The following is a 25,618-nucleotide window of genomic DNA, read 5'->3' as shown; positions in this document are numbered from 1 at the left end:
TACCAGCACAATTATTTCTACTTTATGTTTTTTTTAACTTCCCTAAACTACCAACCCCATTGGTAACCCATCTCTTCACTTCAAGAGTTGTAAAACTTCATTAAAATGCTTGTAAATAAACAGGGCCCCAGACTTTCTGGCACCCAGCTCACAAAAACCTCTAAATGAAACTAAAACCAGATTTTACTTTTCTTAACACCCAAATATAAAATATAAATGAAACTTAAAGCTATACTTTGTTCCTAACATAACCCAAGCAATTTGCCACAGTTATATGAGTGGACAAACATCTAATGCATTTAATACTGCCCTTTCAATTATTCTATTGGTGGTATAAATCTGTTTAATCTATATTAATACTGATATTATCTTGTTGCAATTGCAGATTATAATGTAGGTGTTCAGGCAAAGAAGAATGTCAATTAAAATGTATATTTTTTAGACTACACAGGGGTAATTTTAACCCCAGAACAGGTGGGGCTGAGTTGGGTGAGAGTAAAAATGTTAATAATTTCAACCAGCAACCCAAGCCACCTTGAATCTGCCCAATTGCTATTTCAACTGAGGCGGAAGAAGGAGCAGGTGTTCAATTTGCTCTCAGCAGAGGGGGTTTACCATTGAAATCTTGTCTGGAAGCTGAGTGCCTTCATTTTAAGAAGGATTGTAGTTTTGCTGCTGTTGTCTACATTTTCCTGGATGTGGGGAACCAGACGGATAAAGGATGTGAGAAGTGCTGGATCCATCAGGTAAGTAAATTTGCAGCACTGCTTATGGGTCAAGAACAGCAGGAATGCTTGAACTGCTCCACTCTACCCACTGTGACCACCCCTGATCCTATATGATCTCCTTCCCCTGTGATCACCTCTGACTCCCCGTCCACCAACACCACCCCTCCCCCGCCCCTCCCACCCGCCGTCCACTCTTTGATCAGCACTGCTCAACTGCCTGCTCTTCAGCTGGAAGGTTTTCAGAGCTTTTCCCCTTCAGACAGGCTGCCATTCCTATCAGTCAGTCTGGCTTTCGAGTGGGGAAACTTAGAGAAATTGCCCCAGCAAATATTGGAGCCTATATTTCTCTGATCTTTTCATTCCCCACCCACTTGAGGAAAAATGTTCATTTATATTGGATATTTCTTCTAACTAATATTTTATGGTGGAAATAATATATTAGCCATTCGATTCCAAAAATAGCATTGCTCCTTTAAATTAGACAGAGCACTATAGTTTAGCTGCATCTGAAACCGCGTGTGTTAATAGACTGTGATGTAAGCACATCTGAACCACTGTCAAGTTCACATCATCCTCATCAAAGATATTTCCATTCTCTTCAGCCCCTGAGGTCAAGAAGCCTTCGCCCATCATATCACCCTCCCACTGGTTATCCGATTACCTTAATGAAAGCTCTTTACTCAACCTTACATGAACTAAGAGTGCACTCCCTCTCCCTATCCTGCTTCATACATTCACCAGAATATAAAACAAATACTTTCCTTTTATTGCAAATATATTCAGTCAAGGCAGATACAAAGACCGGTGATTGTAATTATCTTCTGGATAATGTTTACTGAGCGGAAGGGAGAATAGAGCTTCTTTGCATTTTAATCTTTTAATAACAAAGGTCATTTTAATTTTAGTCACAAATTAGAGAGCTAATTGTCTACATTAGCAACAGATGAACTGTACAGGTAAGGAGAGTTGAAGACAGCAGAGGGTGAGTACAGGAATGATGATACTAAACCTTTTGAGGGACTAAAACAGGTAGAGGTTAGAATAAAATTGCACAGTTATAAGGCTATCACCCACTCCCCAGCCTCCTACCTCAAGCCTCTGAAAAGGGATGAGACTTAAGTCCCACCTGGAGTGATCCAGTATCATGGGGAGAGAGAAAACATAGCATATTTTACAGGTCACCCCAGTTCATCATTTCAGCACTTCACAATAACCCGCCCAAGGTCATTGAAGGGAATTACGAGTGCCAGAGGAATGAGAGATCATGTGATGCTTACGATAATTCAGGAAAGGAAATTGTGTTTGAAGAAATTCTATCTGATAAAGCAGAAACCTATTAAAGAGAAAAACTAAACAACGGAACAGTGACATCAAATCAGAAAACGCTGGAGTAGGCCGGAGATCCATCAGGGTATAAACAGATGAAAGATTGAAGTTTTGATTAGAGCACCTATACTGGGCGAAGAGTATCTCCCATTACTTCTGTTTCTGAAATCTAGTGATGTTTCACTCAGCATTTCATTACATTATTCTCATTTTCAGTTCTCTTCCAGGCAAGATTATGGTTTCCAATGGTCAATCTTGGTAGTAGTGTTGAGCAGAGGCAAGTAAGTAAATGTAGGCACCTCTGCTCCAAGCAGTTGAACCAACCATAGGTAATACCAGTTTAACTTTTGGTTTAACAGAAACTAGGAGCTCCAACAGTTTGAATGAATATTTGTAATCATGCGAGACTGGACACAGGGAGAGATATAGAGAGTTACTACCCCCACGTCTTAGCCTAATTTCTTTGAGAGAGTTAATTGTTATTCCTTTCTACCTTGGAATTTTAATTCGGATTCCTGAGATAAAGCAGCAATGCATTCTTAATTGATACCCTTTTGTCTTATAAAGTCACCCAGCTGTCTGCATCTCATCAACGTAGCAAAGGTATACTCTGACTGCTAATCACTTTCCTTCCTGTGCAGGGGAAGAATCGCTGACTATTTTCGTGGACAAACAGAAGCTGAATAAGAAAACTGAACTCAATAATAATTCCGCTATCAGTTTGGACACACTTCACCAGCTGGCTGCCTCCTATTTCATAGACCGGGAGACTACATTACGTAAACTCCATGAGATCCAAATTGCCTCTTCAGCAATCAAGGTAATCATTCCTACTCTTAAACTTGGCACTGTTTTTGCTTTTCTGCTATCATCACTTACCCACAATTGACACAACATGGCATACTTAATAGCACCCCTCTTTTGTCCACAGGGCACACCATTCACCCTCTAACAATCCATAACTCCACCCCAGCCAATACCTTCCTCTGTCGTACAATTATTGTCAGCTGCTCCACTGATAAGCCGTCAAGCATTCACTCTGTCATGGCCACTCGAAAAAGACTTGAAACAAATGTCAATAGATCTTCCTTTACTCCCATTACAGACCCACAAATTGCCATTCGCCATGAAAATATCAAGCTACCACCACTGTCCAGTGTATCTTGTTCTCTAGGAGTTTTATAACAGTGATTATGTCAGCATACTAGTAATTGAGAGAGTTCTGGGCTAATGACCCAGAGACATGAGTTCAAACCGTTACCTGGAAACTGATGGAATTTAAATTCAATTAATGAAATAAATCTGGAATTAAAAAACTGGTATCAGAGACGATTGTAAAAACCATTCCTTCGGGAAGGAAATTTGTTGCGCTTACCTGGTCTGGCCTACTACAGACCCAAAACAATGGGGTTGACTCTTAACTCCTTCCTGAAAAAGCCAAAAGTCTAATAAGACTCCCTATCTAACAGCACCTACACCACTCGGACTGCAGTGGTTCAAGAAGGTGGCTCACCACCTTTTTGAAATTCAGGCCGGAGTGTAAACATTGGCCTTGACGTCCATAAATGTCCCATTAATGACAAAAAAAAATTCTCACAGCATCCAACCCCCACCCATCACAATTAAATCATCAATTCACAGCACAAATAACCATGGCAAACAACTCCTCACAGCACCAATACTCTATTCATTACAACCAACACCTCCCAGCACCAATACCCTATACATTACAACCAACTCCTCCCAGCAACAGTATCCTATCCATTATAACCAGCTCCTCACAGCACCAAAACCCTACTCATTACAATCAACTCCTCACAGCACCAATACTCTATCCATTACAACCAACTCCTCACAGCACCAATACTCTAGCCATTACAACCAACTCCTCCCAGCAACAGTATCCTATCCATTATAACCAACTCCTCACAGCACCAAAACCCTACTCATTACAATCAACTCCTCACAGCACCAATACTCTATCCATTACAAGCAACTCCTCATAGCACTAATACCCTATCCATTACAAGCAACTCCTGACAGCACCAATACCCTATCCATTACAACCAACTCCTCACAGCACCAATACCCTATCTCTTACAACCAACTTCTGACAGCATCAATACGCTATTCATTACAACCAACTCCTCACAGCACCAATACCCTATCCATTACAACCAACACCTCCCAGCACCAATACCCCATCCATTACAACCAACACCTCCCAGCAACAGTATCCTATCCATTATAACCAACTTCTCACAGCACCAAAACCCTACTTATTACAATCAACTCCCCACAGCACCAATATTCTATCCATTACAACCAACTCTTCACAGCACCAATACTCTAGCCATTACAACCAACTCCTCCCAGCAACAGTATCCTATCCATTATAACCAACTCCTCACAGCACCAAAACCCTACTCATTACAACCAACTCCTCACAGCACCAATACCCTATCCATTACAACCAACTCCTGACAGCACCAATACCCTATCCATTACAACCAACTCTTCACAGCACCAATACCCTATCCATTACAATCAACTTGTCACAGCACCCATCCATCAGAACTTGTGAGTTGAAGGGTGCTGGTCTTTCCATTCCACTATTTCAGAACGGAGAGTTCATTCTGCATTCACTAATGATCTTTTAGTCCTGAAAGGCCTGGTCTATCTTCTATAGCAATCCCTTTCCATTCTGAGAGACAGATGGCTCCATTCTAATTGAATCTGACATGATTTAGCATGTAAACTTGAATATATTGAGAGAAATGCCTTGACCTCAACATTTGAAAAATGCCTGTAGATTTCCTAAGGCCTTCCTCATGGTAAGTTAGTTAACAAACTATTTTCTATGAACAGTAACATTATGGCATGATATAGCGTGTTACTACATGATATAAAGCTTGAGATAATATCCTACTGCTAAGAGGAAGATGCGCCACTTCAAACCTACAAAGTCCAATTATTGTTAAGTAAACAGAGGCCCCAATTTTAACCCAACCAGCCTTGTGGGAATAGGGGAGGCACGAGGTTAAAATCAGGAAAACTGCCTTACTGCCCTATTGTCAATGAAGGTCCACTGACCAGAATGGGTTCTCTATAGCTGACTGTCAAAATGAGGGAGCTGCATGATGATGAGTATAATGAATAAAGATCCAGTGATTTTATATGGGCCCGGATACAATTTGACCTGGCCAAAAGTCCCATCCAGTGGCAAACATGCTCAATAAAACTTATTGGCATTGGCTTCACAAACTAACATGGCTGTAATGCATTTAAAGGGGTAGTTACCAGGGACTCAGTGCCTATACTTAATTAAAGGGATACTTAACCTGGAGTTTCTCAGTGCCTACTCCTATTTGCAGGGGTGCTTCACCTGCACAGACCTCATGCCTACACCCTTTTCTAATGCAATGCTGAGCTTCCAGTGGTTTTCCCTTTAGCTACAATGTGACCCAGACAAAGTGGTTGTCTTCTGGCAGAGTGGACTATCCTCAGTTGTAGAATTCACCTGATCTTCATTCCATTGAAATGAGTGGAATGAAGATCAGGCAGCTTCTATAAAGAACGGGCATTCTACCCTGCCCGATTAAGTGGTGACGATTTAAAACCACAGGTCCAATGTGCTATAGCTTTTAATACTACAAGGTGTAATTGCTCTTGGTTCTTGAATCAATATCTGAGTAGATCACAGGTAAAAATGACTTTTTCCAGGTGTAATTGCTAGGCTTATGTGAAGACGAGTTTCACTGTTGTTTGGTCAGGCAGTATTACTGATAGGAACATGCTTTTCAATTTCAGGCTGCAGTTCAGGAGCATTTACCATTTTAAGGTTATTTTCCCCCATAAGTGGAGTATGATTTCAGGAATGTAGAATCTGCTAGGTTTGCCATTTCTCTCATTGTAGTGGATCGACTGTTTTGCTCCTTAAGGTAAATTGGACCATTTTGTCATAGGAGTGTTGTACCATGTAGTGCACAATACGTTGTGCTGTTTTTAAGGTGGAGATGTGAACACTTTAAAGCCGAAAAGTCTAAATGTTAACTAAACACAGGCTGAGCCAATCCATGTTTAATTGCTGTTTGGTCAGGACACGATCAACTTTGGTAGCAAATGCTTGTACACTTCTGTCCCCAGGTTTAATAAGTAACTTTCAATCTTTTAGGATCGAGTGAGTGAAACAGTGTAACATTTGACTTGGACAGAAGGGGCTACGTTTTGGGCTTTCCCCATTGGTGGATTTGAAGGTGGGGGGGTGCTCATAAAATCTAGAGGGTGGCTTTCCCATTGCCTACCTGCCTATCCCAACCTGTCTGAAGTTTTACAGTGTGTGTGCTAGGTCTGAAACAGGTTGATTGTTTTGTACAGTGCCTGTTGTGTGTTAGATCTGATAGAGTGATAGTGTTCTACAGTGTCTGTTGTGTAGTAGATCTGACACAAATGATTGTGTTGTACTGTGCCTGATGCATGGTAGATCTGATACAGAGTGATTGTGCTCTACATTGCCTGTTGCGTGCTTGATCTGATACAGAGTGGTAGTGTTCTACAGTGCCTGATGCATGGTAGAAATGATACAGAGTGATTGTGCTGTACAGTGCCTGTTGTGTGCTTGATCTGATACAGAATGATTGTGTTGTACAGTACCTATTGTGCGGTAGATCTAATACAGAGTGATTGTGTTCTACAGTGCCTGTTGTGTGCTTAATTTGATAGACAGTGATTGTGTTCTACAGTGCCTGATGTGTGGTAGATATGATATAGAGTGATTGTGTTGTACAGTGCCCATTGTGTCCTTGATCTGATACACAGTGATTGTGCTGTACAGTGTCTGGTGCGTGATGGATCTGGTACAGAGTGATAGTGTTGTACAGTGCCTGTTGTGTGCTTGATCTGATACAGAGTTATAGTGTTCTACAGTGTCTGGTGCGTGATGGATCTGATACAGAATGATAGTGTTGTACAGTGCCTGATGTGTAGTGGATCTGATACAGAGTGATAGGATTCTAGGTGGACATCACACTGGGTGGGTCTTAATTGGCCCGCCCTTGTAAATTGCTGCTGTGCCCCCAATTGAGGACGCCAATTGGGAACCTGCCCGCTTGCGCCCTCTTTAGCACAACCCCCTCCCCAATGCTGCCCAAAGTGTTCTACGGTGTCTGTTGTGTTGTTGATCTGACACAAATGATGTGTTGTACAATGCCTGTTGTGTGGTAGTTCTGGTACAGAGTGATTGTGTTGTACAGTGTCTGTTGTGTCATAGATCTGATACAGAGTGATTGTGTTGTACAGTGTTTGTTGTGTCATAAATCTGATACAGAGTGATTGTCTTGTACAGTGCCTGTTGTCTGGTAGATCTGATACAGGTCGATCACATGGTCCAATACCCATCTGTAATGTGACAGCTGTAATGCCACACTCATTCAGTTAACTTCTCTTTGGAGTGCAAAGCACACCCGATAAATTACTAATCAGAAGCTCTGATGAAAGTAATTGACCTGAAATCTTAACCATGTTTCTCTCCTAAGATGCTGCATGACTTGCTGAGTATTTCCCGTGTTTTCTGTGTTTAGCTCAGATTTTCAGCTTCTGCAGTATTTTGCTGTGTATCACAAATAATAATTCCTGGGCTATGGGATTGTTTGTAAAAAGGTAACATTTTTACTCTGGGCACAATCGGCGATTCTACACCTAAAATTCAGCCTGTTTTGAAAGATGCTTTCATCTGGTGGTTTTTACTCAAATTCATGAACTAGTGCAACCGACACCAATTAAAAATGGAAACTTTTTAAAATGTGGCTTAAAAAATTCCTTGATATATTTAAAAGCTGTAACTTGGTAAAGTTTCATAAAGCACCAGTTATCTGGACGTTTTGTCTCAGGAGGCAGTCAACGCCCCTTAGGCTAGGTATTTCAAATATGGTCTACGGTCAGGGACAGGAAAGTGCGACTGCGAGTGAAGCAGGAATGGGGATCCAGAAGATAGCACTGAAAAGGCCTCAGCCCTTGCACTTGTTCAACAGGTTTCAGGTTTTTTGCAGCTTCCGTGGGTGAGAGTGGGTGCTGAGATTGGATGAGCAAATTCACCATGGCACCAAGGTACAGGAAGCCATTCATGTGGGGCGAGTAAGTAGGAATATAGTCGTATAAGGGGACAGGATAGTCAGGGGCTCAGACACAGTTCTCTGCAGCTGAGATCATGAGTCCAGAAGGCTGTATTGCCTGTCCAGTGCCAGGGTTGGGGATCTGCTCGGGGGTGGAGAGGAACTTGCACTCAGAGGGGAAGGATCGAATTATCCTGGCCCATGTGGGTACCAATGACATTGATAGCAGGAGGAAAGAGGTTCTGCATAGGAAGCAAAATTAGAGGCCAAATTAAAAAGCAGAACCAATAAGGTAATGATCTCTGGATTACTACCTGAGCTATGAGCAAATTGGCGTAAGGTAGATAAGATTAGACAGTTGCATGGATGGCGCAATGATTGGTATGGGAGGAATGGGTTTCGATTCATGGGACACTGGCACCAGTACTGGGGTAAGAGGGAGCTGTGCTGTCGGGATGGTCTTCATCTGAAACATGCTGGGATCAGTGTTCTGCCAAGTCGTATAACGAAGGTGGGAGAGAGGACTCCAAACTAAATGGTGATGTTGGGGGCTGGCAGTGGGGGTGGAGGGGCAGGGGGTAGGGGATGTTGTGGAGGGATCACACGAGGAAAAATGTGGTAAATTAAAGAGAAAGGACAAGGCAATAGAGCAGGTAGCGATTGGGGTAATGAAAATAAGAGAGTGGCAGGAAGGGACAGAGCATATAAACTAAAGAGTACACCAACAGATAAGGCCAGAGTTTGCAAGAATGGTAGAAAGATAGAATTAAAGGCCCTGTATCTGTATGTGCATGGCATTTGTAACAGAATGGATGAATTGATAACAGAAATAGGAATAAATATGTATGACCTGATAGCCATTTCAGAGACATGGTTGCAAGGTGGCCAAGGCTGGGACCTAAATACTGAAAGCTATTTGACATTTCAGAAGGATAGGAAGCATGGGAAAGGTGTTTGGGTGACATTAATATAATAGTGAGAGATTACCTTTGTTCAAAACATGAAGATATAGAATCAGTTTGGGTAGAAGTAAGAAATAACAAAGGTAGGAAGTCATTTGTTGTAGTAATTACTGGGCCCCCTAATAGCTGTGGCTACAATTTATGACAGAATATACAGGGATAAATAATTGGGGCTTCTAAGAAGGATATTACAATAATCATGGATGATTTTGATTGAATCAGATTGGCAAAGATAGCCTGGAACATGAGTTTATAGAGTGCATTCAGGACAATGTCTTAGAGCAGCACATCCAAGAGCCAACCTGGGAGCAGGCTATTTTAGACCTGGCAATGTGCAATGAGACAGGATTAATTAATGACCTCACAGTAAAGGAGCCTCTAGGCAGCAATGATCATAACATACTAGAATTTCACATTGAGTTTGAGGGGAGAAGTGTGGGCCTAAGACTAGTGTCTTAAACTTAAATGAAGGCAATTACAGGGGCAAGAAGACAAATTTGTCTGAAGTGAACAAAAAATAGTTTAAAAGGTAGAGCAGTAGAGAAATCAGTGACATACATTTAATAAGATATTCATAACTTTCAGCAAATATATATCCCATTGAGAAAGAAAGACTCCATGTGAAGGATGCACCATCCGTGGCTAACTAAGGAGGTAAAGGCTAGTATCAAATTGAAAGAAAAAGTGCACAATAGTGTGAAGATTAGTAGTGAGTCAGAAGATTGGACAGATTTTAGAGACCAGCAAAGAATGACTAATTAATTAGGAGAGAAATTAGAGTATGAGAGAAAGCTATCTAGAAATATTAAAAAAAACAGGTAGTAAGAGTTTCTACAAGTATTTAAAATGGAAAAGAATAAAGTGATTGCTGGTCCTTAGAAGGTGCGACTAGGGAATTAATAATGGGAAACAAGAAAATGGAGGAAGCATTGAACAGATATTTTGTGTCTGTCTTCACTGTAGAAGATACAAATAACAATGCAAGAATACTTGAAAATCGCAATCACTGGGGAAAAGCTACTGAGAAAATTATCAGAACTAAAGGTTGACAAGTTCTCTGGATCTGCTGGCCTGAGGTCTTTAAAGAAGTGGCTGTGGAGATAGTAGATACATTGGTTATGACATTTCAAAATTCCCCAGATTCTGGAATGGTCCCATCAGATTGGAATGATCACATGTAACATCTTGATTTAAGAAAGGAGGGAGACAGAAAACAGGAAACTATAATTCAGTTATCCTAACATCTTTCACAGGGAAAATGCTAGAATCCATTATTATAGCAGAACATTTAGAAAATCATAGTGCAATCAGGCAGAGTCAAGGGAAAGGGAAATCATGTTTGACAAATTTATTTGAGTTCTTTGAGAAAGTAGCAAGCAAGGTAGATAAAGGGAATTTGCAGATGTGGTGTTCTTGGATTTCCAAAACGCATTTGACAAGGTGCCACAGCAAAGGATACTACAAAGAATAAGAGCTCATGATGTAGGGGGTAACATATTAGCAGGGACAGAGAATTTGTTAGCTAACAGAAAGTGGAGACTTGGGATAAATGGGTTATTTTCGAGTTGGAAAACTGTTATAAGTGGATTGTCATAGGGATCAATGCTAGGGCCTCAACTATTTACAATCTATACCAAATGACTTGGATGAAGGGACTGAATGTATCATAGCTAAATTTCCTGATAACGCATAGATAGGTACTAAAGTAAGTCCACATAGGTAAATTAAGTGAGTGGGCAAAAAATTGGCACATGGAGTAGGATGTGGGAAACTGTAACCTTATCTACTTTGGTAAGAAGAATTAAAAAGCAGTTTATTATTTAAATGGTGAGAGATTGCAGAACTCTGTGGTACAGAGGGATCTAGGTGTCATAAATCATGAATCACAAATAGTATGCAGGTACAGCAAGTAATTAGGAAGACAAGTGGAATGTTGGCATTTATTGGAACGGAAATTGAGTATAAAAGTAGGGAAGTGTTATTACAGCTGTACAGGGCTTAATGAGACGCCATCTGGAATTCTGTGTATAGTTCTGGTCTCCTTATTGATAATAATAAATAAAGGATAGAATTGCATCCAAAGCAGTTGAGAGAAGGTTCACCCAACTGATCTTTGGGATGAAGGAGTTGTCTTATGAGGAAAGATTGATCAGGCTGGGCCTATACCCATTTAAGTTCAGAAGAAGGAGAATTGATCTTTATTGAAACTTATAAGATCCTGAAGGGGTTTGATAGAGTGGATGCTGGGGGTATGTTTTCTCTTGTAGGGGAGTCTAGAACTAGGGGACACAGTTTTAAAATTGGCGGGGGGGGGGTGTCTTCCATTTACAGCAGAGATGAGGAGAAATGTCTTTTCTTATAAGGTAATTAACCTTTGGAACTCTCTTCCCCAGAGAGCAGCGGAGGCTCGCTCATTGAATATATTCAAGGCTGAGTTAGATATTTGATTGACAGTGAGTCAAGAGTTATGGAGGGCAGACAGGAAAGTGGATTTGAGACCACAATCAGATCAGCTATGGTCTTATTGAATGGCGGAGCAGGCTTGAGGGGCTGAATGGCCTAATCCTACTCCTAATTCTCCTGTCCAGTGTTCCTGTGTCCAAAAGTTCCAGCTTAATTTCTGAAGCCTCCTCTAGATCTGCAAATGAGCATAATTAGTGGAAACTTCCAACTGGGTTAAATTTACTCTTGGATATAGCCAGTTTTGTGAACAGAGCCTTTTTCTTGCATGATATTTCTGCAAAAGATTGCAGAAGCTTGATTTACACTGAACATAATTTACATTTAAAATTCTGTGGTCTTACATGCTAATTACACCAATATCAAGGAAATTTCCCCCCAAAATTACTGCAGTTGAGTGGAAATTCCAGGCACTGTGTTTAAACATGAATATGGAGGTTAAGTTAAAACTGTGCACAAAGTCTTGAATATTTTCCACCCAGTCTTCCTACGCACTGGTTTCATACGCTGGCTTTTGTCTTTGTTTCTGGTATTTGCTAACCAAAAGTAAAAAAAAAAGAAAAGAAAAATGGTGACACAACAAAGGTGTCAGCTTATCTGCTAAAATGATTGACAAACTGCATTCAATGTCTGAAGCAATTCATATGCATCCTCCCTCAGATTGTTAACATGTTTATTCACTGCAAACCTGCCTGAAAGAACACAAACACCAAGGCTGTTCCTCATTTAACAAATACATTTGTTTGACAAATGATATGTGATGAAGTGTGATTTTTCTAGACTATTGGGAGTTCATTCAAACCTTTGAATTTTGATAAATAGAATTGTGCCTTTTGGTGCTGGCTCGCGTTCGATGCAGTTAAAGTGACTGATGAAAATTGATGATATCCTTATCAACCTCAGCAAAACATAGCTGAACAAGCAGTGCAAGGGGAATTGCTTAAAGAACTGTTCTCTTCAGGGACTTGCATGGATGGATTAAGTGCCATGTTTGAGAAGCTGTAGTTTATAAAGTAATGTGCACCATTAAAATAACTTGGTATTTTGTTCTTTAAAAGGCAATAACGTGGCTTTCGGGTCCCAGTTGCTTCAAAGTTGCTGACTGAGTCAAATAATGGAATATGTTTCATAAACTGCCATTATAAAACCAAGATAGTTTAAAGGAAGAACACTGTTAGATAAAGAGATGAATGGGATCAGACTATTAGTTGGAGAGGTGAATGGGGGCTGGCCGTGAAATGGAGATATGGGTTGAGAGGTGACACATGGATCGAGGGATGGCTGTGAGCTGGCTGTTAAAGAATGATGGGTCAGAGCAGGCTATTAGAGAGAGATGGGTGGGGCAGGTAGTTAGGTGGTGAGATGAGTGGGAGCAGGATAGTCCAAAGTCACCAAACATGCTACACACAATACATGTAATGTCTCAAGTTATTCATATACTGTTTTCCAAAATGTTATTTTTCTAATGAGTCTGAAAGAACTGTATCTAATGTGCATTTGAATGAATCAGAATGGTCTTCCCCTGCTCCTCATTCCTATGTTCGTACCATCTCCCTAGTCTGTTCCCTAGATTATCTGCTTGCTTACTAAAATATCCTTTCTACAGATTAGTTTTGAATTTATTCCCATTCAAATGCAGGCCATTTCCTTCTGTTCAGCTGTTGAACTTGATCAATATTATCCAGTCCCTTCAGAATTGTAAATTCAGCCATCAAATCACTTCTCAACCATCTCTTTCCCAGTGAGAACATGCTCAATTTACATATTCGCTTTTTCTAATACAATTCCTTTGATTCTTCAATTCATCTGGTTGCTGTTTCTGCTACCCTTTCAATAGCTGCAGTGCTTTTTTTTTTGGTACTGTGGTGATCAGTGCACATTATTATAAATGTAGTTAATTTATAAAGTGGTAGGATTACCTCAATATTTTGAATGAATATTGGCCTTTTGTAACATTCCAACATCTGATTTGCTTTACATGCTGTCCTCGAGCATGATTGCAACAGTTTCAATTTATTGTTGATCGGGAACCCCGGGTCTCTTCCATTTTCCATGTGCCTTATTTTCTTTCCATTTGAGTAATTGTCCCTTCTTGGATTTTTGGTCTCCATGTCAAGAACTTTGCTTTTGCTACTTTGAATTTTATCTGCTGCCTACCTGCCCAATTCCCAGCCGGACTAGCTGAAATCCACCAGTAGCCTACCCTGTCCAGCTTTGGACCATCCTGCTTTTATTAGCCTTGTATCATCTGCAAATTTAGTTACTGTGCTTGTGATTCTTGGCATTGGGTCATCTATAATGAGCGGTGACACATAGATAGAGGGATGGCTGTGAGCAGGCTGTTAAAGAATGATGGGTCAGAGCAGGCTATTAGAGAGAGATGGGTGGGGCAGGTTGTTAGGTGATGAGATGAGTGGGAGCAGGATAGTCCATAGTCACCAAACATGCTACACACAATACATGTAATGTCTCAAGTTATTCATATGCTGTATTCCAAAATGTTATTTTCTGAAAGAACAGTATCTGATATGCATTTGAATGAATCAGAATAGTCTTCCCCTGCTCCTCATTCCTATGTTCGTACCATCTCCCTAATCTGTTCCCTAGATTATCTGCTTGCTCACTAAAATATGGAGGCCATAGAACAGCCACCTGTGGGACTCCACTGGTAACATTTGTCAGACTGATGGCAATTCCTATACCACTGTATCCTGGGTTTGATCGGTCAAACAATTACAGAGCAAAAGTAAGAGAGCTGAACACAGTTGCAGCCAAGAAGAGAACCAGTAAATGAGCTCCAAAAGGAATGAGTTATTTTTTGATCTGTATCCTAAATGGTCACACCACTGATGTTCTTAGCAAAAAGCATTATTCATATACAGTAAGTAGAGTGCCCTGGAATCCCTTGAATGCTGCTGAAATTTCTGAATGATAGTCCTGAATTTAAGTGATTAATTTTTTGGTACTGCAATGTATTTGCTGAGATTTTTTGTAAATTTAGAAAGATGTAAGTTAGTTGATCCCTTAAGTTTTATATATTTCCTGCTATTTGTCATGAAAACCACAACTAAACTGTGTGATAGTAAACATGAAGAATTCTTTGCCTGCATCATATATAGATTTATATATTTGTAGTATGTGGGGAAAATTTTGTTGAATTATCTGTCTGCATCAGGCAAAGAAAATACAATTATTGATTTTCAAGAAACCAATTTTTTTAAAAAAACACTCATTTTGTGTGTCACAGGAGAGACCCCTTATAATTTTTCATTCCAAGATCACTGGAGACAAATGCTTCCATCTGCAAACCTCATTGCACCCATCCCTTGAAGCAACACAATGCCTGAATTGTGCTGTGAGCAATGCCACAGTATACAAATAAGGAAAATTACTCCCTGATAATGTGTGATTCGGGTTAGTCTGAATGAAGAACTGAACTAGGTGCTCTGTGAAGTTCAAGACAAAACTTGAATTGGAATATTTGCCAACACCAACAAATAAAAGGCAGGATATATTGTCAAAAAACAAACCTCCACTCCTACTGCATAATAGGATCTGGTTCATCTCAGAATGACATTTTCACACAGACATGTGCAAGAAAAAGGTAGTTATTTTGAAAATTGTATCCAGACATTGGAAATTCACAGGATAAGTCTTGGTAGACTCCTATCATCCAATTGTAAATAGTGGTGATGGCAAATGAGGAAAATGCTGTAAGTTCTTCACTGACAACCTTTCCTCCTTCCCTGGTTGTCCAGGTAACTGAAACCAGAACAGGACCACTCGGATGCAGTAACTATGACAACCTAGACTCTGTCAGCTCAGTTCTGGTACAAAGTCCTGAGAACAAAATTCACTTACAAGGTCAGTACAGGTGCGATTGCTCAAATTTCTCCTATTATTCCTGCAACTATTGATGTACATTGTGCTTTACTTTTATTATTCCCTTAAGTCTAGGTGCAATGACTGAAGCTTTGTTCCATTATTCATGTTGCAAGCTGGTTGTTGTAGTACATCATGCTATTTCTACAACATCAGCAGCAATGGTTGGGGTTCCCATGAATATTCCAGTAATTTACACAATGCATTTATCACTAAAACTTCAGGATTACTGCAAGCCCTCTGTATATCATTGTAGCACAATTAGAGCAAACTCATATGTTCTTAATAGCTGTTACACATAGTATTTCCACTGTAGTCAGGATTGTTTGCTGAAATTTTCTTGCTGTCCCTCAATATTAAATGATATTAAATGATAAGAATGTAAGAACATTGGAAATGTGAGGAACAGTAGGCCATGTGTCTTGATTCTTCCCTGCCATTCAATGTAGTCATGGCTGATCTCCATTTTCCTAGCCTATCTGATTCTCTTGAGTCCCCAAAGCTCTATTGATCTCATTCTTGAATATACCCAACAAGTTAATATCCACGACCCTCTGGGATAGAGAATTCCAAAGATTCATAACCCCCGAGTGGAGAAATGTCTCCTCATTTCAGTTCAGCCGGCACCTTCTGCCAAGACCCCAGAAATACCCTCTCCAGCCAGGGGAAGCAGCCCATCAGCATCAATCCTGTCAGTCTCCATAAGAACTTTATAAGTTTCAGTGACATCACCTCTTATACTTCTGAATTCTGGAGGATATCAGCCCATTCTACTCAACCTCTCCTCATAGGATAACTTCTCATCTGAGGAATCAGTCCAGTGAACGTTTGTTGCACCCCCCTCTGAGGGCAAATATATTACTGCTTAGGAAAGAAGACCAAATCTGTACACAACACTCAAGCAAGGTCTTAGCAAGCCCTCTATAATTGCAGCAAGACTTTCTTACCTTTATTTCCCTCAGTGTCAGTTTGATTGGTCAAATTTTCCTGCGTTATCTTCCTATCTGTGTCAGTATGATTGCTGTACTTTCCCAGCATACTCCTTGCTGATCCTTGTCTTTCATGAACACTTGTTGGAAATGGTATAATTTAATATTTGGATGCTATGGCAGAAACACCAGAGATCAAGTGGTCAAAAATGAATTTAGTTTGTAATAAATATGGAATTGCACAAACAGTAAAAGAGAACAGATTGAAGCTGGAGAGCTCTGGAACTCAAAACAAAGCAGAAGGCTTACACTAAAGATGGATGCTGAATGAGTGTAGTATTAAACGTTCATGACACTTTCCTAAACTCTCTATAGTTATTTGCTTCTAAATTTAATCCAACCACAGATTAACCTAATAGTACACAATATATTTTATTCAATAGCATTTTTCTCATAATACAACCCAGCATATTTTAGTTTACATCTGTACTTGTTTAACATCAGGTGTACCAATTTGGATTGTATTGAATTTAACTGCTCAGCATCCCATTCCTTTGCTCATGGATTGAAAGTTCAGGGTTATAGAAGCACATGTTTGATAAGAAAAGAACTTGTATTGGTGTAATGCCTTCCATGACCTCAGGAGCTCAGGGATCACTTTGCAATTAAGTACTTTTGAATATAGTGACTGTCGTAATGTAGGGAAACATGTCAGCTAATTGTGAACAGCAAAACCTCACAACCAGCAATGACCTGGTGATTATAGTTTTACCAGTATTTAGCATTTGGACACTGGAAAAAATCCCCTGCTGTTCTCTGAATAGTGCTACGGAATCTTTTAGGTTCACCTGAGAGAACAGATATGGTCTCAGGTTAACATCTCAGCTGGAAGAAGGTGATAAAGATGTAAATTAAGTTGAATTTCAACGGCAAGACGAGAAACCAATCTAAGCCTGTATGGAAAAGGGAATCACAAAATCAGAAAAAGTCAAGTGCAGGAAAATGCAACAGAAAATGATGTAAACAAAATTTCTTGGTTGGCATTCACTATCCTATACCCATCTTCATTCCTACCCTACCCTGTAGAATATAAGTTTTGCATCGCAAAAACTCAATTTTGCTCCCTCCCCTGACAAACTCTCTAAATCTCCCATTTCAATAATTTCTTTTGTCTCTACTTTCTTTCACCATAAAAACCTGGTAAAATGTTGGAGATAGCTTCAATTTAATTGATGACTCGTTCATGAACTACTGCCCTCATTATCATGTGACTTATAAGACCATTCCCTCAATTTTCACAAAAAAAATCTCAGTTGTGGAATGTGATCCCAAAACATGAAATCCTGAAAACCAGTGTAATACAAAGGAATTCAACATTAAGTTGCACTGAAGCAGTGGCCTTGGTCACAGGTCTTTATCAAGGGTTATCTTTCAGAGGCATTTTAGTGTTGGAGCGGAAACCGTTGATTTAACTGCGATTGATGTTTCCCACATACCTCTTGTCCACCAATCCAAACCTCATTCAGCCAACCCTGTCCAATCACTGAAACCATGTTTTTCTCTAGTTTATCTCCTATCTCCCCTCATGCCACTTCCAAGCTGATCTTGTGCATGATTTTCTCCCACTACTCTCTTGATCCTATTCCCATTAAACTGCTGACCACCCAACTTCTTTTCCTAGTTCCCATGCTGGCTAACATTGAAAATGGTGCCTTCTCCTCAATACTTTCTTCTCCCTTCCCAAACCATTGACAAAGCCTCCTTAACAAAACCCTTTACACCTCAGTCTTTGCAAGCTGCCACTTCACCTCCAACCTCCCATTCCTCTCCAAAGTCCTTGACTTGTATGTACTTCCAAATCAGTGCCAGTTTTCCCCTAATTCCATATTGAATCTCTCAGATCAAATTCTCATCCCTGCTGCAGAACCCAAGCTCTAGCGAAAATTAACTGAAATCTCTTAAGATGTGGCCAGTGTACATAATCATCCTCATCCTCCTTGATCTTTCTTCAACCTTTGACATGGTTGACCACACCATAGCCATCCAACAGTTCTCCTCTGTTGTTCTGATCTTCACTTGATTCCACTTTTACCTATTCGATCATTGTAAGCACATCTCCAGCAATGACTTTTCTTCCTTCCTTATGAGTACCTCCAGAGACTAGCAAACTCTATCCTTGATACCACCTCTTTAACTTTTCCTGCAGACCTGGAGTCAGCCTCCAAATGTATACCAATGACACCCCAGCTCTACCTGTCCACTGCCTCTCTGAGCCCCCTACAATTGCCCCTGTGTTGTCAAATTACTTGTTCGCCATCCATTCGTAGATGAGCTGCAATATCCTCCAGTTAAACATTGGGAAAACTGAAACCATCATCTTTGACTGAAAGGCACATTTTCTTACTATTAATCTCATGCCTCTCTTTGGCATTGTCTCAGGCAGAACTGTTTGCAATCTCGGTGCCCTTTCTAACACTGAGCTGAGTTTCTGACCCCATATCGACTCCATCAAATCACCTAGTTCCACATCACTTGCCTCAGCTCTGCCTCTACCCATCTGTTACTGAAACCCTCATCATCCACACGTTTCTCAGCTCCAGACTCAATTATTTCAATGCTGGCCGGCCTCCTATCCTGTGCCCTCTGCAAAGTTCAGCTCATTCAAAACTCTACTACGCATTTCCTATCCCACATCAAGTGTTACTTTTTCACCTCCCTGGTCCTTGCTTTGCTACCTTAGTTGCTGGAGCTCCACTGTCTCCAGGAATATTGCAGATTTTGTGTTAATTGAAGATTGTTGAACTTTGGCCTTATGCAGGCATGACAATAAATACAAGGATAGTTGAAATCTGGAACTCGCTCACCCCAGAAAAGCTGTTGAGGTCAGGAAAATTTCAAAATGAGATTGATAAACTTTTTGTTATGTAAAGATATTATCTGTTATGGAGCCAAGGTGAATAAAAGTAATTAGGTTACAGGTCAGCCATTATCTAACTGAATGATGGGACATACAAATAACACTGACTCTACCTCATCTTTATTGGGGCATATGGTTGATTTATGATTGGCAGGAGATTGGTGTTACCAGATTCAGCATTGGAACCATTTCTTGCATGAAACTTTGTTCTGTCCAAATTCTATAAAGTAATTGGAATGTCAAATAAAAGAGTTGTAGATATGGAAGTCCCACTCAAGGTTTAATTGTAACAAAGCCACCCATGGATTTGTCCCTGCTATCTCTCCTATTCTACCAGGAGTTCATGGTTTTGATGGAAAGAAACCCAAAACTCCAAATAATGCCCAAAGGCCACTTTCGCTTGAAATTGTTTCATGATGACTTAACACCAGCTTCGGAACTCCCTCGTTTGATAATAATCACAATATTGAGGGGTGAGGACATCAGTTGAAAACATCATTCTATTAAATATATTTTTGATGATTTGATTGGTCATCAAACCCAAATCTTTCTCCTTTTCTACTTTTACCAGTAGATTGCATTCACTGCAGATACTTCAAGAACAGTACATAGCCTTGAGTTTTCCTCTGCTCCCCGATTGTGTTAACCCTTACTCAGATATGGTTCAACACATTCAGGCTACCTTCCGTGAGTGCCTGTCTTCATGTGTCGACCTAACCAACGAATACTAATGGGCATTTTGATACTGTTGAGTATCTCAATTTGAGAATTCCCACGATTGATGTAGGAAATGGTAAAATTGACAATATTTCGGACGAGTGGAACCTACTTTAGGTTGGGATTTTCAGACATTGTTGGGGCGGAATGGAAGAATTTCACACAGGGCACCCAGAGTATGAGATAAGAAGGAAAGCAGCCAATATGCTTGAGCAAAGAATCCTGCTGAATCTCAGCAGCTACTGCTTTGCACACAAACAGCATATATTGCTCAGCACCTTCTGATTTTTCGAGCCAAGCTGATTTGCAGCCCAGCTGACTGCTTTGGCGTACAGGTCCCCCTCCTTTATTTCCTTTCATAGCCTCAGATGGAGGCCTCATTCACAATTGCATCCAATGCATGGGGTTGTTCTGTTCCCTTTGTTACCTATGTGAAGATTCAGGAGGGAGAAGAGCTTCTGCGGCCCATGCACTGAGAAAATAAAAGTTGGGAAAATGACTTTGGAGCTGCAGATAATAGCTTGACTTCTTTACCGTTGAATCAAATAGTTATGGGCTCAAGTCCCCCTCCAACATAATCTAGGCTGATACTTCGATGGAGTAATGCTTTGTCAGAAGTGCCACTTTGTTTGGATGAGATGTTTCGTTGGGGATGCATCTATCTGTTCAAGAAGATGTAAAATGTTCCATGACACTATTTGAAAAGGGGCATAGAGTTCAGCTGACATTGTGGCCAATGTTTTCTTACATATGTCCTTCAGCCAGGGAGATTAATTAATTGCTATCCACTGGGTTTGTAGATGTTAGCTCTTCAATGTCAACAGTCACCTCTGGCTTTGCTTTTCCATCAGTATCTCAATTTATATGTACGAATGTCAATCTTAATGCATATTATATGAAGTATGTTCAAGCATTACAGAAAGCAAGTCAGTGTGGAGTAGCACTCCATATACACTTTTAATACCTCTGCACACTATTTTTAGTGCATTGATTCAGAGGCTTGTGTTAAATATAGGTGCTGTTTTCATTCTCAAAACATTAGTGGTGGATTAAAATAGGATAGGCAAAAATTTCACGTAGTGAGATTAAAAGAAGCCTTCAAAGAAAATTTAAATAATTGTGTTTTTATACCTTGTAAGTGTGTCGCATAATATAAAGTGAAGTGCTATATTCTGTAAGTGTGTGATATAACAGAAGGCACAGCATCATATATACAGTATGGTGAAATAATTTAACTAGAAATCAAATACGTATGGGGGTGATAACTGGTTACAAATGAAATGGTACCTGATGTACCTGAAATATCTGACACATGCATAAGTTGGGCAGTTCCCTGCTATGTCTTTCCATAAATCACAGCCACCTCTATTTATACAGCAGCAAATCAATTGAGCAAGAAGAAATATTGATATTTTACATCTTAACTCAGATATTTTTAGAAAAGGATGTTCGTCACAAACTGGAGAGTGTGAAGTAGATTTGGCAGTCTTCCAGCTGAGTGGTACAGACTGATGTTTGATTGATGAAGGCTGTTTCCCAAGTAGTCTGTGAGGTTGAAATCTTACCATGCTGTAACAGTAATTGACACTTGAACATGCCCATGTGATGTTTTTCTCAGTTATTTTAACTCATTTTAGTGAACTCACACAACTTTTTTAAAATAGTGGGCAGAGGTGTGCTGTGGAATTCAGTCCATTACTTGCATCGTTTAGCTTCATTCCAATCACTTAATATCTAGGCACTAGCCAAGGGAGAGTTTCTTTCTAGAAGGTTTTAATGTCAACAACCACGACAACAACCTACATTTATATAGCATCTTTAACATAATGAAAGGACTCAAGGTGATTCGCAGGAGCATTATAAAGCAAGGTTAGGCACCAAGCCACATAAGGCGATATTAGGGCTGTTGACTAAGAGCTTGATCAAAAAGTTAGGTTTTAGGTTTTAAGGATCATCTTAAAGGCAGAAAGAGCATAAGAGAGTTGTAGGAAAGGAATTCCAGAGCTTAGGCAGTGGAAGACACAGCCACCAATGGTGGAGTGATTAAATTTGGGGATGTCCAGGAGGGTTTATGGGACTGGAAGAGATTACTGAGATAGGGAAGGGTGAGACCATGGAAGGATTTGAAAACAAAATATTAGAACTTTAAAATTAAGGCATTGCTTGGTTGGAAGCCAATAGATGTTGGTGAGCACTGAGGTGATAGTTGAATAGGACTTGGTGTGAGTGAGGACATGAGTAGCAGAGTTTTAGATGACCTCACATTTACAGAGGGCAGAACATAGGAAACTGGTCAGAACTGTGTAGGAATAGTCAAGTCGAGAGGTAACAAAGGCATAACTGAAGGCTTCAGCAGCAGATGTGCTGATGCAGAAGTGGAGATTGATGATGCTTCATAGTTGCAAATTGACAGTCTTAGTGGTGGCATGGATATATGGTCAGAAGCTCACCTCACAGTCAAATATGACACCAAGCTTGTGAACAGCCTGAGTTAGTCTCAGCCATTTGCTAAGGAGAGGGATGGAGGCAGTAGCAAGGAAATGGAGTTTGTCATGGGGACCGAAGAAAATGGCTTTGATCTTCCAGATTTTGGAGAGAGAAAGTTTTGGAGAGTTTTTCTTAATTAGCACATTCGTTTAGATAATATCACCAACTTCAACACCTATTTGTTCTTTTGTTCTGTTGTCTGTGACATCTTTTGATGATCTGCTTCAATCACTGTTTGTTTGTCCCTACAACCACACCACCCCCCTCCACTTCCCAACCCCCCCCACCACCCACCACACACACACACACACACACACACCTTAAACCAGCTTATATTTCACCCCTTCCTTGGATTCACCTAGTTCTGTTGAAGGGTCATGAGGACTCGAAACGTCAACTCTTTTCTTCTCTGCCGATGCTGCCAGACCTGCTGAGTTTTTCCAGGTAATTCTGTTTTTGTTTTGGATTTCCAGCATCCGCAGTTTTTTGTTTTTATCTCTAAGTTTTGGAAGGTTTTGTGAATGGGACGTTGGTGCAACTCAGAGTGACTGCAACCCAGACTTTCTTTGTAAGGGAATCATAAGTTCAGGAGTGTTTCCCTGAACTTTGCAAAGGTAAATCACCTGGCAAAACCTCCACTGGATGTCCATTAAACTCTTCCGAGTGGAGTGTCACTCTGCATGCTGTTAATACAACATCGGTGTCCTACCCCAGTGATAGGATGCTGAATTGCATATATGTATGAATCTTCACTCTGAATCAGACAGGCATCTCAACCCCCAAGAAAACAGCAGAGTTAAAATACCCAGCCATTGAGTGGGAAACAATCAGTAAGTGGATTGCCTGGATTTAACTTCCTGTTCCACCTCGTTCAATTCCAATTTTGGCAAAAGCTGCCTACCCTATGAAAGTATATTTGCTTGTAAAGGCAAAGGCTAATAAAGGTTTAAATTAATGCAGCCACAAGGTTACAGAAAACCATTGATAGTGATAAATACACTTATCCATGTCTTTTGCAAGCATAGACCTACCTGCACTTCCTCCCTTCATAAACTCATTGCTCCAGTATTTTTTTCAAAGTACTTTGCCAAGAATAGTTCTGAGTTGTTTAATCTGTTTCACTAAACCCATGAGGAGGTGGTGGGGTGAAACTTGGGTGACGACGGGTGTAGCTTTTGCTGGAGGTTGGGTTTGATTGCTCAGTTGAGACCCCGATAACACTATTTAAACTTCTGTTCTGGTTAAGAATCTATCAATTGTGAATGACAACAATGTTTCAAATGAATCAGAGTGGGTTGTTTAAATATAAAATTTGAAACTTTCTGGAGCAATATGTTCCAAGTTCCAGTTAGGAATAGAGCGCCAGTTGGTGGGGATATGTGGGGAGATAGAAGGAAGGTACAATCCTGCTACAGTTTGAAATATACTGCTGTTAGCCCTAGGCTGGGTTGAATCCCAACACTTAACAAAGTGTAACTTCCTTAAAGCATGATGTCCCAGTAACTGAGAGCAAGAAGTTATAAAGCATAAAAAAGGATTCACTTCCACTATGTGCAAATGGATACTCATTATCCAATAAAACTCAGCAAAAATTCTTTCCTTTGTGGATAGAAAAAATGTTCATTGTAGATTCCATAATACTGGAAAATGGAACTAATTAGAAGGTCACAAAATCTCAATTTTCTCAAGGATGGACAATAGCCTAGATCACTCAAGACAATAATTTCCTGACTTCAAGAGGAACAAGGTGCATAGCGTGTTGGGCAGCGCTAGAGAAGGGAGTAGTACCATATTAAATAGGAGTAGACTCAGAAGGACCACGGAATGTTAAAGCAGGATTCAAATGCATGTATGTAAAAGCAGAAAGAGTGGTGAATAAGGCATAGCACAAATAAGCGTGTAGGAATATGATGTTGTGACAATAACAGAAACACGGCTTAAAATGGTGAGTAATGGGTGCTTAATATACAAGGATATAAAGTGTTCAGAAAAGATAGGGAAGGAAAAAAGTGGATGGCAGTACTGACTAGGGAAGATATTGTAGTGTTGGAAAGGGGGGTATGTCCTTAAGAGGTAAAGCCAATACATGTGGTTAGAGTTAAGAAGTAAAAAAGGATTTGCTCACACAACTGGGGGTATTCCCTCAGCCTCTGAACATTGACAGAGAGAGAGAGAGAGAAGCAAATCTGCAGGGAAATCACACACATATACAAGAACTATAGAGTGGTGATATTGGGGAACTTTAATTACCCAAATATCAATAGGAATAATGTTAGAGAAAAGGATAAGGAGGGGGAGGAATTTCTGAAATGTGTGCAGGAGAACTTTTTTGATCAGTATGTTCTCACCCCACATTCAAGGAGGCATTATTGGATCTGGCACTGGGAAATGAGGAGGGCCGAGTAGACCAAGTGGGGGAACTCCTGGGTAAGAGTGACCATAATATCATAAGGTTTAGATTAGTAATGGAGAAAAGCAAGGAACAATATAATATCTGGTTTGGAAGAAGGCTAATTTCAATGTGATGAGAAGGGATCGACCAGGGTAAAATAAAATTGTAATGGAACAATGGGTGATCTTTAATGACGAGATACTCCAGGTACAAACTAGGTACATTCCAACAAGGTTAAAAGGTAGGGGAACCAAAAACAGGGCTCCATGGATGACAAGGGAGACAGAGATTATGATGAAACAAAAGAAAAGAGGGTGTATGATTCAAGTCAGGCAAATTCTTCAAGTGAGAACCAGGTGGAATTTTCCTTGCCCTCTGGCACTGGGCATGCTCGGCGACATGAGCAGACAATATGGCGAGAAGGTCAAAAATGTTTGCAGTCTTCGGCTCAGCCCATAAATGATGGGTCACGTTTCCTGCCATCGGGCATCAGGAACCTCATCATAATGCATCTGCATATCATTATAAGGCCAGCCCGCTGGACTCATCCCCCCATGCTGGATCATGGGAAAACATGCCGATGTATTTCGCAACAGCATATATGAGGTGTGCACTTGGCGGGCCGCATTTTGCTCAAGATTTCAAGGTTTGTTTGCCCACTTTGCTTCAGGCAGCATTCGCAGTCATCAGCGCAGATAGCACTGCGTC

The 25,618-nt window shown here is 40.4% G+C and overlaps 1 protein-coding gene across 1 annotated transcript in view; it reads left to right on the top strand.

The window, feature by feature from the left end:
* LOC121289295 (BMP/retinoic acid-inducible neural-specific protein 3-like) overlaps nucleotides 1-25,618 on the top strand; it is a 207,985-nt gene that overhangs the window by 119,885 nt on the left and 62,482 nt on the right. The window contains exons 4-5 of the mRNA XM_041208600.1: nucleotides 2,696-2,874; nucleotides 15,345-15,450. Of these exons, the coding sequence (XP_041064534.1) occupies nucleotides 2,696-2,874; nucleotides 15,345-15,450 (285 nt within the window). The remainder of the gene's footprint in view (nucleotides 1-2,695; nucleotides 2,875-15,344; nucleotides 15,451-25,618) is intronic.

Source organism: Carcharodon carcharias, chromosome 16, assembly GCF_017639515.1.
Source record: "Carcharodon carcharias isolate sCarCar2 chromosome 16, sCarCar2.pri, whole genome shotgun sequence".
In the NCBI taxonomy this organism is placed as follows: domain Eukaryota; kingdom Metazoa; phylum Chordata; class Chondrichthyes; order Lamniformes; family Lamnidae; genus Carcharodon; species Carcharodon carcharias.
This window is presented reverse-complemented; position numbering and strand designations above follow the sequence as displayed.